Genomic DNA, 19,985 nt, shown 5'->3' on the forward strand with positions numbered 1-19,985 from the left:
ACACTTCCTCAAACCACACCTCTGAATATTGGGTTCCAACTGTTTGTCTTTCATGTTCCAACTTCCTAACAGGCCTACAGTCCAGTTGTTTCCTTCAGTGTCTTAAATTCATCACTCTCCCTCCTCTTCCCTATGAGAAAGGATCTCTTGATTTAGACTCCTGAGTAACCTAGTTTTAGGTTAGGAGTAGTAAGCAGCAACACTGGTGTAGCGAGGGCGCTCAGAGGGATGCAGCTAGCCCCGGTTAAGAAACACAGATGAGGTCTGGGGGAGTAAGGCAGACCACAGCAAGGACTGTTCACTCATACCCTGCTCCTGGCTTTGCTCAAGGAGTCCCCGGGCCTCTCAGCCCAACCCCAGTCTCCGTGTGGCCAGCACGCGGCCCCAGTCCTTAAACTCCAGGCATGGCCCCAGAGCTTGGAATTCTCACCTCAGTCCCCACTGCCTCATGCCCATTCCCCGGCTCCTGCCTCCACCGCCCGCAGCCTACAGCCCCGACATCGGCCCCCGCCCGGACTTCAGCTCCAGCACCGAGCTGCTTCTGCTGCAGCCGCTGCCATGGTGATGGATCTCGCGAGAACTGCCGCTCGCCGACGCACAGCTCTCGCGCGATCGGGGAGGTGGGAAGTATCCCGGTCTGGGGGTTGGGGTGAGCCGCACAGCTCCTGTCGCTGTCGCGGCTTCCGGTGCTAGGTGGAGAGAAGGAAGGAGGGAGTCGGGGAGCGGGGCCAGGGGAGCAGCCGCGCCGAAATCGCCTGGGAGAGCCGGAGGGAGCGGAGCGAGAGCCGAGCGGAAGCTGCGGGAGCGGAGGCGGCGGCCGCAGCGGCGGAGCTGGGAGCAGGAACAGGTGAGGGGCTGGGGAAGCAGGCGGGTCCCCGTAGAGGAGAGGCTCGGGGTGGGGGCTGAGGAGATAGAGCCCCCTCTACCACACGCCCGGCACTGCCTGGCATGTGGCGGTGTGGTCCTTCCCACTCGAGAGCTCGGAGAGGGGGCGCGGGGCCAGCCTCACGCCTGCCCCCGCATTTGAAGGACGCGGAGCTGGGGTGGGGGTGGGGGGGCGCGCACGGATTTGTCCTCCGCCTCGCACAAGGGGGCGGCCTGGGCTGCAGTTAGGTTCCCCTCGCCTGCAGGAGGTGGGTTTTTGAGGGGTCCGGGTTGAAGGGAAAGAAAGCAGTCCGGGGCGAGGTGATGCGGCGGCGGCGATGGCTGTTTTGTATTCTTTTCCAGTTAAAGGGCTAGGGAATGCCGCTTTTTCCTACCCTCTCTCCCTCTCCACCTTAGTAATAGGAGACCAGAGAGAAGCCGTGCTGTGGTGACACCCCCTCCCCCATCATGGGGCAGGGGTGCGTAGGGGGTTTAGGGATTAGCGGGCAGGGCCAGCTAGTGGGGTACCCCAGGGGCACTATTCTGGTGGAGGTTGTGCTTTCGGGGCTTGGAAGCCGCACGTTGGAAAGAGGGCAGCAGGTGGGGAGCGGGAGGAGAGGAGGCAGGAGAAGGGGGAGGGGGATCTGATCTTGCTTGGGAAAGAGAGGTGGTGCCTTCCTCCCCTCGGCTAGGCGGGGGCGGTCTCACAGAAGGAGGGAGCATCTTGCCGCTGGCTCTGAGTTTGTCTTCCAATCCGCTTGCTTGCTTTAAGAGGGAGCAGGATTCCCGGAACAGAAAATGGAGCCGTTGCTTATACCAATGTTTGAGGGAAGGAGGGGGAGGTGGAGTTCCCTGTTGAAACGAGTCACTTGATTAGCAAAGTGGTAGCTCTTCTTTTTGGGGAGTTCCCTTCTTTCTGGGTTGTATTACTGCCGGCCTCCCTTTGGCCAGGCCAGGAGGAGTGTGGTATGTGGTGAGGAGCGAGAAGAAATAGTGAGGTCATCTGGGTGAGGGAGAAGTGTAACTTAAAGCCTGCCTCTGCTGCTGTGGGATTGGGTCACCCCTGGTCTCTGGCATGAAAGTTTTATTGGTAGGAGATCTGCTGCAGGAGTCTGATTGCTTGGGTCAGTACAACAGGAGAGAATCTAGTCTCAGCGTATTTCCTTTCCTGTCCCTAATCAGGTGGTGACAGTCTTTGCTGCCATTTTGTCTTGAGTTTTGTTGGGGTAAGTGTCACCACTTGCTATGACTGGAGTGGGACAGTGAATTGGCCATTGCACATTGGACCTGAGTTTAAATAACATGTCTCTAAAAGCTTATTCTACGAAAGAAGTTGATCCATTGAGTTGAGTTCACCTTTTCATAGAATGAATCACTGACCTTGGATTCAGCTGGGAAGGGCCCCCATGTATCACGTACAGTCATGCGTTGCTTACTGTTCTGAGAAATGCTTGTTTAGGCAGTTTTGTCATTGTGTAAACATCATGGAGTGTACTTACACAAACCTAGATGATATAGCCTACTACACAGCTAGGCTATATGGTGCTAATCTTATGGGACCATTGTCATATATGTGGTCCGTCATTGACCAAAATGTCGTTATGTGGCACATGACTGTATTCACATGCCGCCTGTCTCCCAGCATAGAATTACCTTGCATAGTCAAAATTTTTATGTATGTGTTTTGCTTTTCCAAAGAGGTGAAGCTTTTTGAGTGCAGGAATTGGATCGCATGTCTCCCACAATGCCTATGCACACAATAGGCACTTGTAATGAATACAGGATGTGAATGGGTAGAACTCAACAAGCTTTCTGACTACAGTTTAAGGAAAGAGAAAGAGATGGCTCAGCTATCAGAGAGAGTGCCTGGAGATAGCTGAGTGAGGGTACAAAGGCCCTTAGCCTTTGTAATTAAGAAGTCGAGGGCCCGCCCGTGGCTTGGCGGTTAAGTGCGCGCGCTCTGCTGCTGGCGGCCCGGGTTCGGATCCCGGGCGCGCACCGACGTACCGCTTCTCCGGCCATGCTGAGGCTGCGTCCCACATGCAGCAACTAGAAGGATGTGCAGCTATGACATACAACTATCTACTGGGGCTTTGGGGGGAAAAAATAAATAAATAAATAAAAATTAAAAAAAAAAATCGATCTCTCCACCTTCCTGAGAGGCACAAAACAAGGCATGGATGATGGAAACTAAGACTCGGAAAGAGTTACTAGAACAGAGTCATTATTTATCTGAAATCCCAGGTCTCTTGCTTCCCCATTGTGGGCAAAGAGGTCTCTCCATTAGATGTAAGTCCTTCAAAGTGTTGTCTGCAAATTGGGATGCTGGAGATTGTGGAGGAAGGAGCCAGTGTATGTATGTGGTGCCTGGCACAGAATTGGTGCCAGTGAATGGTAGCTGCTCTTATTAAACTGAATGCAAGTATAAAGGAAGGCAGAGAGCAGGCTGGAAAGAGTAGAAGTGGAGTCTTAAGTGCACAAAGAGTCATTTTGTGTGTGTTCATTTCTGCTACTCTCTTTTCCACTGGAGTCCTAATAAGAGGAAATGGACGCAGAGGACAGTGGGTGGGACTTGTTGGTTAGAAGGAGGAACTTCTTTAAAACCAAGTTTGTTAAAGCTGAGTAAATAACTGAGGGAAATTGTGGAATCTGCTTCCTCATATACCCTCAGAAATGGATGCCAAGAGGCCCGAAACTCAAAGCATCTCACTGTGTTTGGCTCTCCTCACCATTTTTGTTGCAGGTGAATTTAGAGGCAAAATGGTATAGTAATTAAGAGTGTGGACCTTGGAGTCAGACAAAATTGGGTTCAAATCCGGCCTCTGCTAATTACTAGTTGTATGATTTTGGTGAAATTACTTGTCCTCTCTTAGCTTCATTTTCCTCATCTGTAAAGAGTATGATAATAATGGTACCTACTTCATAGTGTTGGCATGAGAATTAAATGAGATAAGACATGTAAAGCACTTAGTATTGTACAAAGCACATAGTAAGCCCCAAATAAATGTTAGCTGCTATTAATAATCATTATCATAATAGTAATAATAATATGAGCACTCAGGGCTGCCTTAGAGGAGAGGAGGTTTACAAAAGAACAGCTTGCCTCCTGAGGTGCCTGTGTATATGGATGATTGTTACCATGACTTTCTGTGCTGGTCGTAGGCTTATGAGCAGTGAAATCTTTTTTCAGCATCAGCCTCACAGAGGCAGCTCCTGCTGCCTGAGTGGGAGGTGAAGCTGGAGCAAGGCAGGGGCCCTGAACCATCGACTTGGATGTAGGGTGAGGATGTGGGGGCTCAAGAATAGTGTTCATGTTAAAAAAAGTCAGCATGACTCTGAGGTAATGGTTGACTCTTCTATAAAGGAGCACTCTGATTGACCTAGGTTGGGGATTTAGATTCCTGGGTCCTGTTATTTTAGGTCTCAATCGGTATTTCAGCATCCTCCATTTGCTAGGTCACTCTTTTTGTTTAGTTATATCTCCTTTAAATGTCTGCCTTGTGGGGCTGGCCCGGTGGCATAGTGGTTAAGTGCGCGCGCTCCGCTGTGTCGGCCCGGGGTTCGGATCCTGGTCGCGCGCCGACGCACTGCTTGTCAAGCCATGCTGTGGTGGTGTCCCATATAAAGTAGAGGAAGATGGGTACGGATGTTAGCCCAGGGCGAGTCTTCTTCAGCAAAAAAAAGAGGAGGATTGGGAGTGTTAGCTCAGGGCTGATCTTCCTCACAAAAAAAATAAAAATAAAAAAAAATAATGTCTGCCTCTGAGTGTTTCAGAATGTACTGTATTAAGGTCCAGAGTTGTGATATCTGTGAATTCTGTCCACTATACCTTTTCTAAGGTCTGTTGCAAATATAGGTAGAGTGCTAATAAAGTTTTTTGATAATGAAAAAACATGGGGAGCTTTCTGTGGAAAGAGTTCCACAAAGGCTTTGTATTGTAGTCTGGGAAAAAACTGAGGTAGGGATTCTGTGAACGTGTTAGAGCTTTGTCGTGAACTTCTGCAGAGGATCTGCTGCACCATATGGACCAGAAAGGAAATGACTCGAGATTTCAGGGATCCACCCTTATGACCATATTCCTGAAAAAAGGTGAGATAACTGGGTGTGGAAGAGCTCATGGTACCTTTTAGCTCTCCCATTACTGGTGAGAGCCTGGCATAACCCTTCCATTATGAGCTTATATATAAGAGTGTCAAGCATGAATGTTTACACTTCAACATGATTTGGGATGCAGGACACCATTTGCTCTCTGTTGCAGTGTTTTTTGCCTCCCACCCTTTTTAAAGCAATCGAACCTTACCTTACATAAAATCCTAGTTGAAGTCTAATAAGTAAAATGGATAAAAATGGAGCTTCGCTGGTGGTGGTAGAGAGTGGGGGAGCATAATTAGACCCTCTCATGTGGTTCTCCCCTTACCCCAGGCAGCTTCTGAATCCCATCCAAGGAACCCTAGGGCTCTGAGCGCATGGATACCACTTGTCAGGTTTGTTAAATACAGGAAAAGGATGGGAGATTACCTCCAGAACACCGTCTTCCTCAACCTCATAAATGTTTTGCCACCATCGGTAAAACTGTGCTCCTTAACAACAAGCATGTCAATCACTAGCTGCAGATCAGTCATCGTGCTGGATGCTGGGGACATGAAACATGAATAAGGCATGGTCCTTGCTGGGAAGGGGCTCATAGTCTAGTGAAGTACTTCCCACACTTTTTCCCATCGTGGCATACACAGAAAATGGTAACAGTGAGACAGACGTAGCTGCTTGCAACATGAGGTGCCTGGCCCGAGGAGTCTAGCCACCCTAAGCCCTGCCCAGCTATCCAGTTGTGATGGAATCAGTATCTCCAGCTGACCTGTAATGCATTAAAGGCACACTATTTGGCAAGTTCCAGTTCTGCAAGGTGAAACAGACAAATGTAAATAAAACATACTGTGGTTAAGTCCTAGGGTAGAAGTGTGTTTGAGGTGCTAAGAGATCACAGATGGCTCTTATTCCCTAAGGTAGGCAGTTCACTGTCTTTTGTATCTGTAGCTACTCTGTGATAGTTGGCTTTGTCCAAATCATGGCTTCCTGTTTCATCTGTTCATTGGCAGCTCTGTCTTGACCTGTGCAGTGGGACTAGATTAGGGCAAAGGTTTATTAGGGCTTTAGGCTGACTAGTCATGGAATTTCAGTGATTTTGTAATTAGGAAAGTATAGTGTTCTGGATATCGCAGATGTGGGTATTGGAGCAGCCATCGAATATCAGGAGTAGAGACAGTTGTAAGCTGGTCAGATTCTAAGAATCGGGCAAGCTGAATCTTTGGTTAGAGGGCAGTGCCACAGAATGTTCCAAAGAAACAAATGAGTCTAGTTTTCATCTGGTCACTGTTTTATCTGGCTAGGCCTATGTATTCTGAAAGAGACCTGATGCTCTGTTCTGACTCACTTGCTGAGGGTTGTCCATGGAAAAGCCAGACCCTTCCCAGGTGTTTGGGTCTCTGTCAGGGTGATTTAGGATCCTTCTTCGCTTGATAGTGTGGCCTCCTCCATATTATTCTGTGCTGGAGTTGTCTTCTCAGACTAGAAAGGAAACTGGCAAAACGATTCTGGCCTGGGCCTAAACACTGCTAATTGAGTTAAGTGGAGCCTAATTTTAGTTAGATATGTTAATTTATAACAAGGCCATCATTGATTGCTTAGTAGCTAAGTTCAGTGGGTATCTTTCAGGCCTTATCTTAATTTGACCTTTCTACAGCCTTTGACCCTCCTTCCTTTTTTTAATGTTCTTTCCTCAAGGGTGTCTATAATGTCTTACTCTCTTGATTTCCTTTCTACCCCTCTGGTTGCTTCTTACTCTCTTTCCTGGCCTTTTTTGCCCACTGCTTTCAATGTTGATGTGCCCCATGTTTTTGCCTTTGGCCTTTTCTCCTGTCCCACTGTACACTCTCCCTAGATATGTCAGTTAGGATGTATCAGTTGCAAAAGATTGAAAACACACCTGTGGCTCAAACAATAAGAGGATTTATTAAAGCAATAGCAGTAAGTCCAGATGAAATTAAGCCAGACAAAGGACAAACGTTGTATGATTCTATTTATATGAGGTACCTAGAATAGTCAGATTCCTAGAGACAGAAAGTAGAATGGTGGTTACCAGGCACTGGGGGTGAAGGGGAATGGGGATTATTGTTTAGTAGGTAAAGAGTTTCAGTTTGGGGAGATGAAAAAGTTCCAGAGACAGGTGGTGGTGATGGTTGCACAACAATATGAATGTAGTTAATGCCACTGAACTGTACACTTAAAAATGGTGAAAATGATAAATTTTATGTTATATATATTTTACCACACACACACGCACACGCACACATACACAGAGATAGAACACTTCTTGTTTTTTTTTAACCTACCAGTATAACAGTGTTATTAAGGACCCAAGTTTTCTCCATTTTTCTACTCTGACATCCTAGAGTTCTTATGTCTGTCCCTTCATGGTCTCAAGATTACTCCAGCATTTCATCTTTCTACATCAATATCCAAAGGCTGGACAAGAGAAGATTGCCATATGTCTTTTTTAAAGATTGAGGAAAACCTTCCCAGATGCTCCCAGCAGACATTCCCCACATCTTATTGGCTAGAATTAGTACATGACCATTTGTGACTCAGTCACTGGCCAGGAAAATAGAATGCCCACATCCCTTAGGCTGATCAGTTTTCATACCCTAGAGCTGGGGAAGGGTATCCTGCCCGCCCCCGCCACAAACACCTGAACAGATTAGGGGTTCTGTTAGAAGAAAGAAGGGAAAGAATGGCTGTTTGGGTAGGCACCCAGTAACTGCTGCCATGCTGGATCATCTTGGTTCCTCTTAAGGCTTCAGTACCATCTGTGTGGGTGATTCCCAAATACCCAGCCCAGACTTTTCTCTTGAGCTTCATACCTTAGCACGTCAAAATCAGTGTTTAATCTAAAGACAAATATCTTCACTGTCAGATCTGTTCTTCTTGTATTTCCTGTCTAAAGAAGTGCCGCCAAATCACCCAGGCCAGAAACCTGGGAATCATCTTTGACTCTTCTACTCTTCCTTCCTACGTTTAATCAGTCATTAAATCCTGTGGATTCTACTATTTTGATGTTTCAAATCTGTCCTCTCTACTGCCACCTCTGGTTAAGAACTTTTGATTTCTCATTTGTATTCCTGTACCTCCCAAGTGGTCCCTCTGCCTCCAGTCTTTCCTCCTTTTAATTTATTCCCTAAACTGCTGCCAGAATGCTCTTTCTAAGGCACAAATCTGACCATATTACTCAGTATGGCCTTTAAGGCCCTTCGTGATCCAGCCCCTGCTTATCTCTCCAGCCTCATCGTTTCCTTTTCCTACCATGCTGCGTGCGTCCAAATAAACTTCCTTCCAGTTGCACCTGGCTTTGGCTAATAAAATGTGCTGTCTCTAACTCTTAATGCCTTTGCACACGCTGTTCCTTCTCCCCTATTCCCTCTTTATTGTCTAATTACTTCCTATTCTTCCTTCAGGAGTCAGCTCAGGTGTGTCCTGAGAATCACATCTGGGAATTGTCCTTTACCCCCCAGTCTTGATTAACTGCTCCAGGTTTCTGTCCCATAATACTATGTGCTTACCCCACTCTTATTGTCATGCTGTTTTGTAATCCTCTGTTTCCTAGTCTTTCTCTCCCATTGAGTTTCATGAAGGGAGAAACTGTCTTCCTCTCTGTATTCCTAGTTCATTATTCTCAATAAATGTTTAATGAATGGATGGAAGCTTACATCAGAAGCTATTTCTTGGCTTTGGGAAATCTTTGAGTCCAATAGAAGTCATTGAGATACTAATCTAGGAGTTCTTGTATGCTGATTACAGTGCTCTTGAGAGAAAAACTTGGAAAGTTTACAGAGGTTACAAGGCAGCTGCACTAAGGAAACTAAATACAGGCAGACCCTGCTTTTGTTTCCGTAAATTTCATTGGTCTGCTTTATTGGCTGTGCTAAAAATAGTATCTCTATTAGTGATATCTCAATTTGAAATTTATGTGGGAACAAAGGTGCTTTTAGTGCACCCTGTTTGGCAGCAGAGTGTTTGGGAGACTCTGGTCTTCCTTTCCCTGGACCCATTGAGTCTGAAGAGGAGGAGTGGTGCCAGATCAGGAGTCCCCTCAGAGGTGTCTCAGGACACATGTCTGAGTCAGCCAGTGGAGTCAGATGGGGGGAGTGTGTGTGACAGAATGAGCTGTGACTCTCAGAATCACCTGGAGAGTGAGGCAGGCATGTTCCTGCAACACACACAACCCAAGATGGCTGAGCAGTCAGTTACAGCAACAGTCCGCCTCTCCTGGGGGTAGAGGAGTGGGAGAGTGGGATTGGGGGCAGTAAGTGGTCCTCAGTGAGGATGAAGCTTCAATCAGCCAATGTGCTTGGTTGAACTCCTACAGTGTCCCACACAGATTGTACTGGAACACATTCTTAGAGCTCCTATTGTTATTTTTACCACTGATAGAAAAGTTTGTGACTGTAAAATAGAATGTTGTGATATCTTCTTTGTTAATAGAGAGATTACTGTATTCCCTTTTTTGTCTTGAGCCACTCACCTTCAGTTTTAACTGCTGATTCCTGGTTTCCACCAGCCCATGGAACCCTGGCATTTTGCCCTATCGACACAGGAGTGCCATCTGTGATGAAAGAGAGTAACTATAGGCTATGTATGGAAACTAGTTTGTAGGGAAACAAGCCAGGGTTTGTTTGTTTGTTTGCCATTCTGCTTCCCAGAGCTTTTTCTAGGAATGCATTATGGTGAAAGTGATAATTGGCTATATAGCCAAAGATTTGTGTTCATGGCACAAAGCTAAAAGTTGCCACCATCCTGGTGGTAGGGGCAGGATGCTATCTGGTAATAGACAGGAACAGAGAAAGCCAAGACCAGAAAGCCAACATCCCCTTTGGAATGCTCATCTGAGTCCAGCTCCTAATTATATTAAAAAGGAGTCATAATGTCTATTAATTTCAAGGCCCTGGGCTGCCCCAGGGGACACACAGTAACCACTTGGATATTTCATCACTCACCATCAGCAACATTGTGTATTAAATGGCGAGAGAAAATGCTACCAATTTTAGTCTTCTAGTCCTTTCATGGTGTTCCCAGACCAGTCTTGGGTTAGATATGTGTGGGAAATGGCCAAGAATTGACAGGCTATCTAAGCAAACATCTGTGCCTTACACAGAGATACCAAGTACTGCTGGGACAGAAGAAATGATTTAAGGACATCCTCAGATGAGGCTTAAATCAGCCAGTGTTCTTGATTGAACTCCTACAGTGAGCTTGGCACTGGGAGTGAGGACAGAACCAAAATAAATAAAAGGCGTAGTCCTTGCCCATAGAGAATACACAGTTAAATGGGGAGACAGTAAACGTACAGACTTATAAATGAAGAAAAAGCCTCCACAAGGTAGTAAGTGCCACATGAGTGGTTCAGATAATTCAGGGGCCTAGATGCAGCATGTGAGGAAATAGAATAAGCATAATACTGGAATCAGCTTTTGAACCAAGACTTTTAGCATAATAGCTTAGCAAAGAAGCAAACCAAAGGCCAGTGTGTGCATGTTCTGGGGCAAGGGATATGTTGAGCCACTGCTGTACTCAGGGTTGGTAATCATTTAATCAGCAATAGTTCCAGTCATGAAGGATAGCAAGATAAATGTATTGTATAAATTCAATTCAGAATCTGGATCAAAACCCATTACCTAACTTTTAAAGCAAAGTATCACCTGGAACTGAAGGAAAGGACACCTGATCAGGAGACAAGATAAAGACTAGGAAGACTTGGGAAAGGTTTGAATTACTGGAGATGACAGTGGCAGAACCAGAAGTCTGACTGCCACAGATTGCCAAGGTTGAAGGGATCTGATCTTATTAGCTGGGCAGGTGTCCCCTCCTGCCTCAGGGATCCTCGGGAATCTGTCTGCCTGAGTGGGTTGAGGCAGGATGGGCAGGGAGGATGGCTAATGGGCAACTTGGCTGAAGTTGAGCCCTAAGGTTGTGCCAGGTCCTCTCCCTGTGGTGTGAGCCCTCTGGGTCAAGGGCAGGGCTCATCTGAGGAACCTACTAGGAGCACCACGCCTGGCTCATTAGTGGATGTCTGGGGAAGCCTTTGAAGATGAAACACTCCGTAAGCACTCATTGTTTCTGTTTTTTGGACAAACTAGTACTTTGGTCTCCAGGGGCTGTTGATCTGGCTCCTTTGTACTAGTCTGGAATTTGCTGCAAACTGAGGAGAGTAGGAAAAAAACAAATCTGAAATAGTTTTTGAAAAAAATCACTAAACTCCCACCAAACCCCCATGCTTTAGCTTGTAAATAGGATTCCTCCCCATCCACCTTTCACATTCTTGGGTTTGGGTGCACTCTGTCTTGACCTGTTTCTTCGCCTGCTGGGTTTGGGGTGTGTGTGTATGTCTCTGGTTCCCAGACTCTATAGAGAATGCCAGCAGCTGGCATATGGTGATTGCTGAATAAGCTGGCCACTGACGCACGTCTCCCGCAGGCACAGAGAACTGGCTGGCACGGACAATTCTGAACCCCCATTTCATTGTTGTTTCAAAGACACATTTCTGTGACTGTCCTGTGCCATAGAGAAGGGAGGGAAGAACAGAGGGAATGAATGACTCTATGGTTCTGTCTGTTGGGGGCAATGGGTGAGGTGGGCAGATAGGCATTTTGTACCTTCCCAGTGGTTCTCACTGCTCCCTTCATTTTTTCAGCAGTTATTTGTTAAGCGCCTAGTATGTATCAGGCATAAGCTTCCAGTGTGAGTGAGCTATAGTGAGGTCAGTAGAGACCCTGGGAGTTAGTTCAGTTATTTGACTACTATGTGCTAGGCACTATTCAAGGTACTGGGAACACAGCAGTGAACAAGATAGATAAGGAGCTGACATTATAGTGGTAGGAGAAAAACAATACAGCAAGAAACAAATATGTGATGTGTCAGATGGTGATAAATGCTATGAAGAAAAGTAAAGTGGGGCTAATGGGGTAGAGAGTGGTGTGTGTGTGTTATCAGTGGTTATGGAAGGCCTCTTTGATAAGGTGACATTTGAACAGACACCTGAAGGAAGTGAGGGAGTAATCCATGAAGGTTATCTGGGAGCAGAGCATTCCAGGCAGAAGGAATAGCAAGCACAAAAGCTTTGAGGCAGGAAAGTGTTGGGGAATTGAAGTGGAGTAAGCAAAGGGGAGAGTAGTAGGAAATCTGATGGGAGACACAGGGAGAACGCAGATGGTGCGGGACCTCCTAGGCCATGGTATGGCTCTGAGCTTTTCTGAAAGGGAGCTATGAAGCCAAGAGAGGGTTTTGAACAGAGGAACAACATGACCTGATTTTGATTTTAAAATCAGTATGGCTGCTATGTGGAGAATAGACTGAAGGGTGTTAGGGAAGAAGCAGAGGATGAGGTGACTGTCTCATTGCAGGTGACCATGTGGAGCAGGTGTCCTTGGATGGGTCACAGCAAGCCTGGGATTTACCTGACTGAGGAATGAGGTGTAGTCTCTCCTCACCCCACCTCCCAATGCTCAGTGCACTGTTGTATGAACAGGACATAACTTTCGCAGCCAGCATTTTACAAAGTGGAAACAATCAACCTCTTTTAGGAGTGCTGCTTTCTTATGTTTTCCTCATTAATTTTGGTGTATAGAAGGAAGGTGAAGTTGCAGAAATATAGGAAGGGAAGAAGCTGAGTCTCTTCATTAGAGCAGAGAGCATAAACCTTGGGAACCTGGCAAGCCTGAACTTTGTCAGGAGTCACAAAGAGCCACTCCTCATTCCACTCCCTCCTCTCCCACCCTTTCCAGAAGTCTCAGGGTAAGGTTGGGGGAGGGAAGGGCATTAATGATCTTGCAATGCCTCAGGATATAGTGTAGAATGTCAGAACCGAAGGGACTTGAGATATCATCTAGTTCAACCCCCCTCCAGTTACAGGTGGAGATAGGGACAGGTGAAATAACTTGTCCAAAGTCACATGAGTAGATTACTGGCAGACCAGGGGTCCTCAGTGTTCACTGCTTTGTCTCTGCTCCCAAAGGCTCAGAATGTGTCTGAGTGGGCCTTGTTCTTCATAGTTCCCCCAGGCTCTCAGTTTGTCATGAATGAATTCCAGGCATGACTTTGGCGAACCCTATTTACATGAAATCCTGACAAGGGGATGGTGCTAATGAGTTTACATTTCTTTGCCTAGGATCAAGTCCTCCATATCAGGGACCAGGCCAAAACCAGATTGCCACTGCCCCCACTTTGGCTCTACTGTCCTCAGAAAGCGGCTGCCGTGATCATGGGTAATATCTTTGGAAACCTTCTCAAGAGCCTGATTGGGAAGAAGGAGATGCGTATCCTGATGGTGGGCCTGGATGCAGCAGGAAAGACCACCATCCTGTATAAGCTGAAACTGGGGGAGATCGTCACGACCATCCCCACCATTGGTAAGGGCACAGCTTGGATGTAGGCTTTCATGCCAACAGCTGAGCCAGGCAGGGGGCCTATTCCTAGATCCCCCACTTGGCCACCAGGCAAGTCCATGCAATTTGTGGGGTTCAGGGTATGATGGTTATTTAGCTTACTAGCAGGTGCTAGGGCTGCCGTTTGCCCACCTACCCTGGCCCTCTCTGATGCGGGAACTTCCGCAGCCTGGCACTCAACAGTTGCCCTCAGGCACTGAGCTGGTTTGTTCTTTGTGTTGTTTGGAAAGCAGGTGAAGAGCTTTGATGTTCCTGTCAGAGGCCTGGAATTGCTTCAGTTTAGATCCTTGGTGGCCCTGATCCTGGTTAAGACCTGCCTGTGGGAGGGAGAACATGTACCATGTAGATGGGGCTCCACATCATCATTGTCGGCTGATTCTGCATTTGGGGCTCCAGTTCTATTGTTCACTTCTTTTTCTTCACTCTGCCTCACAGGCCCCACTCTTAGTTGAGGCAGACTCAAGTGGCCAAGGTACAGGAGTGGGGCTGAGGCATTTCTTTGCAGGAGGGAGAGTCAAAGACAGAGAGAATGAGAAAGGTTGGCTCACGTTACCCAGGCGATTGTGCGATCCCGACGTCCTCTTTGTCCTCTTCCACTTCTCTTAGGTTTTCTTTTTGGCCTCTAGGCTGCTAAGTCAAGGAACACCAGGTCTGAGGAAGACTTAGCTTTCTCTCCCTTGATAGAATCCTGGCCACGGCTGAGGGAAACAGAAACGAACCCACTGGGGCACTGTTTGCAGGCCTGGGGTTTGAGGCCAAGTGGCCATTGTCTGTTTTTTCCAAAGGGTTCAATGTGGAGACAGTGGAGTATAAGAACATCAGCTTCACAGTTTGGGATGTGGGTGGCCAAGACAAGATTCGGCCTCTCTGGAGACACTACTTTCAGAACACCCAAGGTATGGCATATGAATTGCCTGGGGACTGGCATGGGTTGGTTGGGTGTGAGCAGAGAGTCTGGCTGTCATTCTTGGTTATGGGCAGCCAACCCTTGCCCTGCTGCAGCTCCTAGGGGTGGGAGAAAAGGAGGGAAGGGAGAAAATATTTGGAGGGGATGAGAAGGATGTTGTCTTTTGGTGCGGGGGAAGGGGAGTTCATCTGTCGTCTCTGTGTAGCCCATGCTCTGCCTCCCTAGGGTTGATATTTGTGGTCGACAGCAATGATCGGGAGCGAGTAAATGAAGCCCGGGAGGAGCTGATGAGGATGCTGGCAGAGGATGAGCTCCGGGATGCTGTGCTCCTTGTCTTTGCAAACAAACAGGTGAGACTCCTCCTCACCCCTGGATTTAAGAGAGGGCAACCTGGCTGTGGAAATCATGGGGCCTTGGTGCTCATTGTATGGGAAGCCCCGTGACTATGCTCTCAATTTTGGAAGTATGGGAAATATGATTAGTTGGCTTCTTTATACTCCCCTTCTTGTCCCCTACCCTAGCTTTAATTAGCAACATTTCCATCCTCAGAGATTGGTGTGGTAGATTCATCACCTCAAATCCCTCTTTCATCTTCTCTATTGTCTACTTTAGTGGAAGTGCCCTCACTCCTACGGTCAGACAAACCTGATTCTTTGCCCATTCTGAATCACCTTTCTACTTCCCTACCAACCCCATGTTTGGTTTCCAACTCCCCAGTGGAATGACCTTTAGTGCCTTGGATATGGAGTTCTAGGATGACTAAATCCAAAGCAGTTCCTTAGGATCTTGTTCTGGGTTCCTGCAGTAGAGGAGGAGGAGAGGGTGCTGGTACACAAGTCTTTGGTAGATGCATGCTCTAGAAGCCTTTGAAAGATCCTGAGGCTCCTTTTTGTGTGTCTCCCTTGTGCTCCAGGATTTGCCTAATGCTATGAATGCTGCTGAGATCACAGACAAGTTGGGCCTGCATTCCCTGCGTCACCGCAACTGGTACATTCAAGCCACCTGTGCCACCAGCGGGGACGGGCTGTACGAAGGCCTGGACTGGCTGGCCAATCAGCTCAAAAACAAGAAGTGAGAGCCAGGCAGCCCAGTCCGACCCCACCCACCCCTGACACATCTACTGTCTCCCTGCCCCAGCCCTACCCCTTCCTTCCCGTTGCCATTGTGGCAAGGGCCTGGGTATCATGTCCACATGCCCAACAAGAGCCTTGCCTCTCCTGCCTCCCTTCCTCTCCCCTGTCCATGACCAGTCCCCAATTGCTGTCTTGATGATGAATCATTCCAATTTACCAGATTTAAAACAAAACAAAGTTGTTATGGTTTCATGGGGTAGCCCCCCCTCATCCTCTGGGGTTCGGGAGGTGGGGGTGGGGTATACTGTCCGTTTGCTTCGTTTGGCTCTGGTTGCTGTGCTCTTGGCATCTGAGCCCCTTCCCTCTCCCCACAGTCCCCTCTCCTCCCTATCTTCCTTTCCTTCGCTACCCTCTCCCTGTTCTACATGGAAATTGCACGGGCCTCTCTGTGTGTGCGTGCATGTGTGCGCGTGTATATACATGTATAGAGAGATATATATGTGGGGGGCAGGGAAAAGGGTGGAAGGGGTGGAGTGCAGCTCAGGGCTTGCAGCTGGGACACTGTCCACTCTAGCCCATCATCTGTCCCTCCCTTGTTGGTGAGATAAAGGGAAGAAGATGGAGGGAAGGCTGCCCCAGTCTTGCAGTGGTTCCTCTCCTCTCTGCAGGTAGGTTTTCCTGGATAGGACAAGTGATGGATTTTCTACCACCATCTTCCCTGTACCCCTCTTTCCACCCTACTTAGGGCAAGGGGGTGGCATTTATTTCTAGAGGACTGTTCCCAAGGAGATGCCATTCTGCCCTGCCTTGTTAGTGGGGAGGAGAGAGGAACCCACTCACTCTTATCAGCCCAGAGTGTTCAACTGATCCTCCCCCTCATCCTTAGATCTGTTCCTCAGGAGCTTGAGGGGGAGGTGGGGATAGCAAGACCATGGGGTGTGTTTGGGACCCAGGGCACTGTGGGCAGGACCTCAGGTTTTCCATCTTCATCCTCTTTTGTTATTAGGAGAAGGTGAGGCACAGATCAGTCCTATTCCTGCATTCCCATGCCCCCTCCCTCTGATCTTGGGGGCTGGGTGGTTCATCTGTCTTTTGTCAGAAGTTTCCTCACCCAGAAGTCCTGCTAGCCTGACTAGGGCTGGCTGGGTGGTTTAATGGGGAGCAAGGGAGTGGCGGTGACATAGCAGACCTCAGCATCAATCCCCCTATTCTCCAGTTCTCTCTTTTTCTAGTCCAGGATGTGCTGAAGAATGAAACTTTTCTATTCTGTTTCCAGACCCTCAGACCATCCTGCTGTCCCTCCCCACTCCATCCCAACAGTTTTCCCTTGCCCTCTTCACCTACTTCCCCTAAATGGCTCTGGGGTTGGAGGGGAGGAAAGAAAATTCTGTAGTGGTTGTTGGTGCTGGTGGGATGCAGTGGTCTTCAGGATCCTCCCTCTGTTATGTAGTTGTTCAGAAGCTGCTGCTACTGCGTCTCTCTGTCTACAGGGGGCACTTGTCCCTGAGGTCTTGGCCTGGGTCCTGACTTCTGCGGTTTCTGTGAAGCCGTGGCTTTTCTATGGGCTCCTGTGTATGCTGGCTGTGCCCTGAGCTCCAAGACGGCCGCCCATAACCTTTCTGCTAAGGTCAGGGCCCAGGGCCCCCCATAGCATAGCTGAGGGACCCCTTCCCAGAAGGGCTGTCCCAAGCCCCATCCCATGGGGCCAGGCTTCCTGCCACCTTTGTCTACAACAGGCAGATCAGTACCTCCCACCTACCCCAGACTGAACTGTGAAAGAGAGGTTCCAGGGGTGTCTCCCTCAGTGCCAGTTCCTTAACGATTTGTTACCAAGATGCAGTGGGTGTGTGCAGGTCTCTTGCTCTCTAGACCTTTCTGTGTGTGTGTGTGTGTGTGTGTGTGTGTGTGTGTGTGTGTGTGTGTGTGTTTGGTGGCAGGGGGAGGGAGGTGCTGGAGCTTCTATTGCATTTTAACATATATTGACTCCTCTGACCCCACAGACACTTCCCTCCACCCTTTTCTTTGCCTCTGTCTCTATTTCCTCAGATTTTTTTGCTCCTGCTCCTGTTGCCTCTCCCTCCCTGAACTCTTTCTTTTGCCTTCTCAACTCATTCACTGCTGTTGCCTGTTTGTCTCCTTTCTTTCCTTGTTTCTTTCCTATTTAGGATTCCCCACTCTCTATCTTTGTGGTTGAGGAGGACTTTGCCTCTTCTCCAGCCTCACTCCCTCTCTGACCCTCACTAGTTAGATGCCAGTCCCAAATAGATTTTCCTTATTTTAGGCCCACCCCAACCTCATTTTGGGGGCCCCAGTGACCAGTGGGGCTGAGAGTGCTAGGAAGCAGCCTTGGAGGTGGCTTTGGTGCTGCTCGTGGATCTGTCCAGCAGGGGGCAGTAAGTGATCTTGGTAGTAACCCTGGCTGCTAGGTCCTCGGCAGCGGCGGTCCTTTCTACATTCCCATTCACCTAAAAGCTCTTTTGGGATTGGGTGTTTCATTCCATTTCTGCCTACTCCCTCCTCCACTCTCCTCTGGTAGGTTTAATTTTATGCTTTCCTTTGTTCCAACCTTTCTTCTCCCTAGGGATTCCTCCTCTTCCCCCACAAAGTTTGTGGTGTTATAGTGGTAACTGCAGTTCTGAACTGGTTTTTCTCTTCTTTTTTCCTCTTCTGGAATGTAGACTGTATATGTTTAATAACTCACCTTCTCTCTCCTTGCTCAATATGTGGGATACGCGATGACTGTGACCCTGGTTGGAAATTAAACTTGTTTTATGCAGCTTTGGAGCAGACCTTCATCCTTGATGTGCAGCAGCCATGGGACAGGGGTTTAATGGTGAGGGTAGTTCTGTCTCTGATCCCTCTCTCCAGCCTGCTCCTTCTCTCAGCAGAGAGGTAAAGGGTGCACTTGACTGGGGGAGAGTGAGGTTATCGAGGAACTTAAGCTCATCTCCACACTGCTTACTACTTCCCATCATACCCTAGAGGGGAGCCAAAATGAATTGGGCACCAGAATGTGAGGGCTTTGTGACTTTGCTCCTCTAGTTCTAAAAGGTTTAACCCTGAACTTAGCCATATTTATTACCTGTTGGTAGATGTTAGGGACTTCAATGGCTGGAGGACCCTGAGCTTGGAGTGCCCCACACTGCCTCCACTCTGAGTTTCCCAGCCCTGTGCATCAGGTGCTTCTACTTGGAACAGGGTCTCCTCATCCGTAGATTGGAGTCCCTTCACCCATCTAGTTCGGGACTTTGGCACTGAGTAAGCATGGAGGGTAAAGGTCCAGGTAGTGTAATGAACTTAATCTTCCTCACAACTGATGGTCTTCCATCACTCTACTTCAGGTGTGTGGTTCCCTATTGTTAGGATGTTAAGCCTCATCCAGAGATTCCACAGATGTCTTGAGGGAAAAGACATGCCTCTCTCCTCCTATCCCACTGCCACCACTACCCTGTTCCTTTCCTGCTACTACTGTCTGGTTCCAGGCAAAGAAGGAGATGGCGCTACCCTTCCTTTGGTGGGTGAGGTCTGGATGAGCCAGGCAGGCCTTCCTCACTCTTACTACTTTCTTAAGCTTTGATGGCAGAGGTCTTCCCACCCTGATGTTGTGGGACAGGCACAGGATTTAGGTATATAATAAGTTTGAGATCCTCAAGTACCAATGTGGAGTATATCATTTGTATTCAGTTACCTCCCTTCTACCTTCCCTGCCAGTTTTCCTTTTGAGCCCCTCTCCTGTTATTAAAATAAGCCATCACCCTCAAAGACCAGTACTTCTGCCCTTAGGAAACCCTTAAACTACTCCACCCAGACATCCCTTTATCAACCCTATAATCCTTGAACACTACCCACTTACCTCTCAAAATCAGATGATGCTTTCCTCCTTCTAGGCTCTTTAAAGTCCTGCTTGGTGACTGAGGTTACTGATAATTTTGGAGCACCTTTCTCAAGTGCTTTATTTGTTTACTAATAAATAGGTACCTTCTAGAGCTACAGCCTCTCATAAGATAATGATAATGGAGAGGACTTTAGCTGCATGGCAGGCCAATGGGGGTCTTTTGACCCCTGACCATCTTGAAGAGAATGACCTAGCCCCTTCTGTCCCTCAGTCCTCTGTTTAGGATGCCAGGAAGGAGGTGGAAGGAGCCCTCTTGTGGCAGTTGCTTAAACCTTCTAGCTTCTTTTGGAGAGACATGGGGGAGACTTAACCTGGAAGGTAAATGTTGAGCATCAAACTCAGGACAAACAGCAACCCCATCTTGCCAGAACATCAGTAGCTCTTCAGTCATGGCTTGGCAGAGGACCTGGGCCCAGGGTCCACTTCAGGATAATCTGGGCAAAGGAGCTTCCAAAATGAGCCTAGAGAAAGCCAGTAGAAAACCTTTGGATCGGTCTAGGTGGGATGGAGGACAAAACTGTCCCCTTCATTCCAGAGTATGGGGGTAGTGGCAGGGAGAATGAGTTTGGGTATGTATGAGTCTCTTAGACTAGAAGTATGAGGTCTGAAGAAAGGTTCCGGGGATTCACTACATCACTTCCAGTTCAAGTGCCTAGATTGATTGGTCAGAGCAGAAAATTGAGAGGTATTTATTTAGTACCTTTTGTGTTTTCAGACCTGTGCTAAGAATGGAATCAAACCACGGTATGGAGGGA

The 19,985-nt window shown here is 48.0% G+C and overlaps 1 protein-coding gene across 1 annotated transcript; it reads left to right on the forward strand.

The window, feature by feature from the left end:
- Positions 1-668: 668 nt before the first annotated feature.
- Positions 669-18,116, forward strand: ARF3 (ADP ribosylation factor 3). Its single transcript, XM_058558368.1, has 5 exons — positions 669-847; positions 13,079-13,319; positions 14,141-14,251; positions 14,488-14,612; positions 15,176-18,116. Exons 2-5 carry the CDS (start codon positions 13,172-13,174, stop codon positions 15,335-15,337), a joined length of 546 nt encoding a protein of 181 aa, XP_058414351.1. The 5' UTR covers positions 669-847; positions 13,079-13,171; the 3' UTR covers positions 15,338-18,116.
- Positions 18,117-19,985: the final 1,869 nt, after the last annotated feature.

This window comes from Diceros bicornis, chromosome 17 (genome assembly GCF_020826845.1).
Source record: "Diceros bicornis minor isolate mBicDic1 chromosome 17, mDicBic1.mat.cur, whole genome shotgun sequence".
NCBI lineage: Eukaryota > Metazoa > Chordata > Mammalia > Perissodactyla > Rhinocerotidae > Diceros > Diceros bicornis.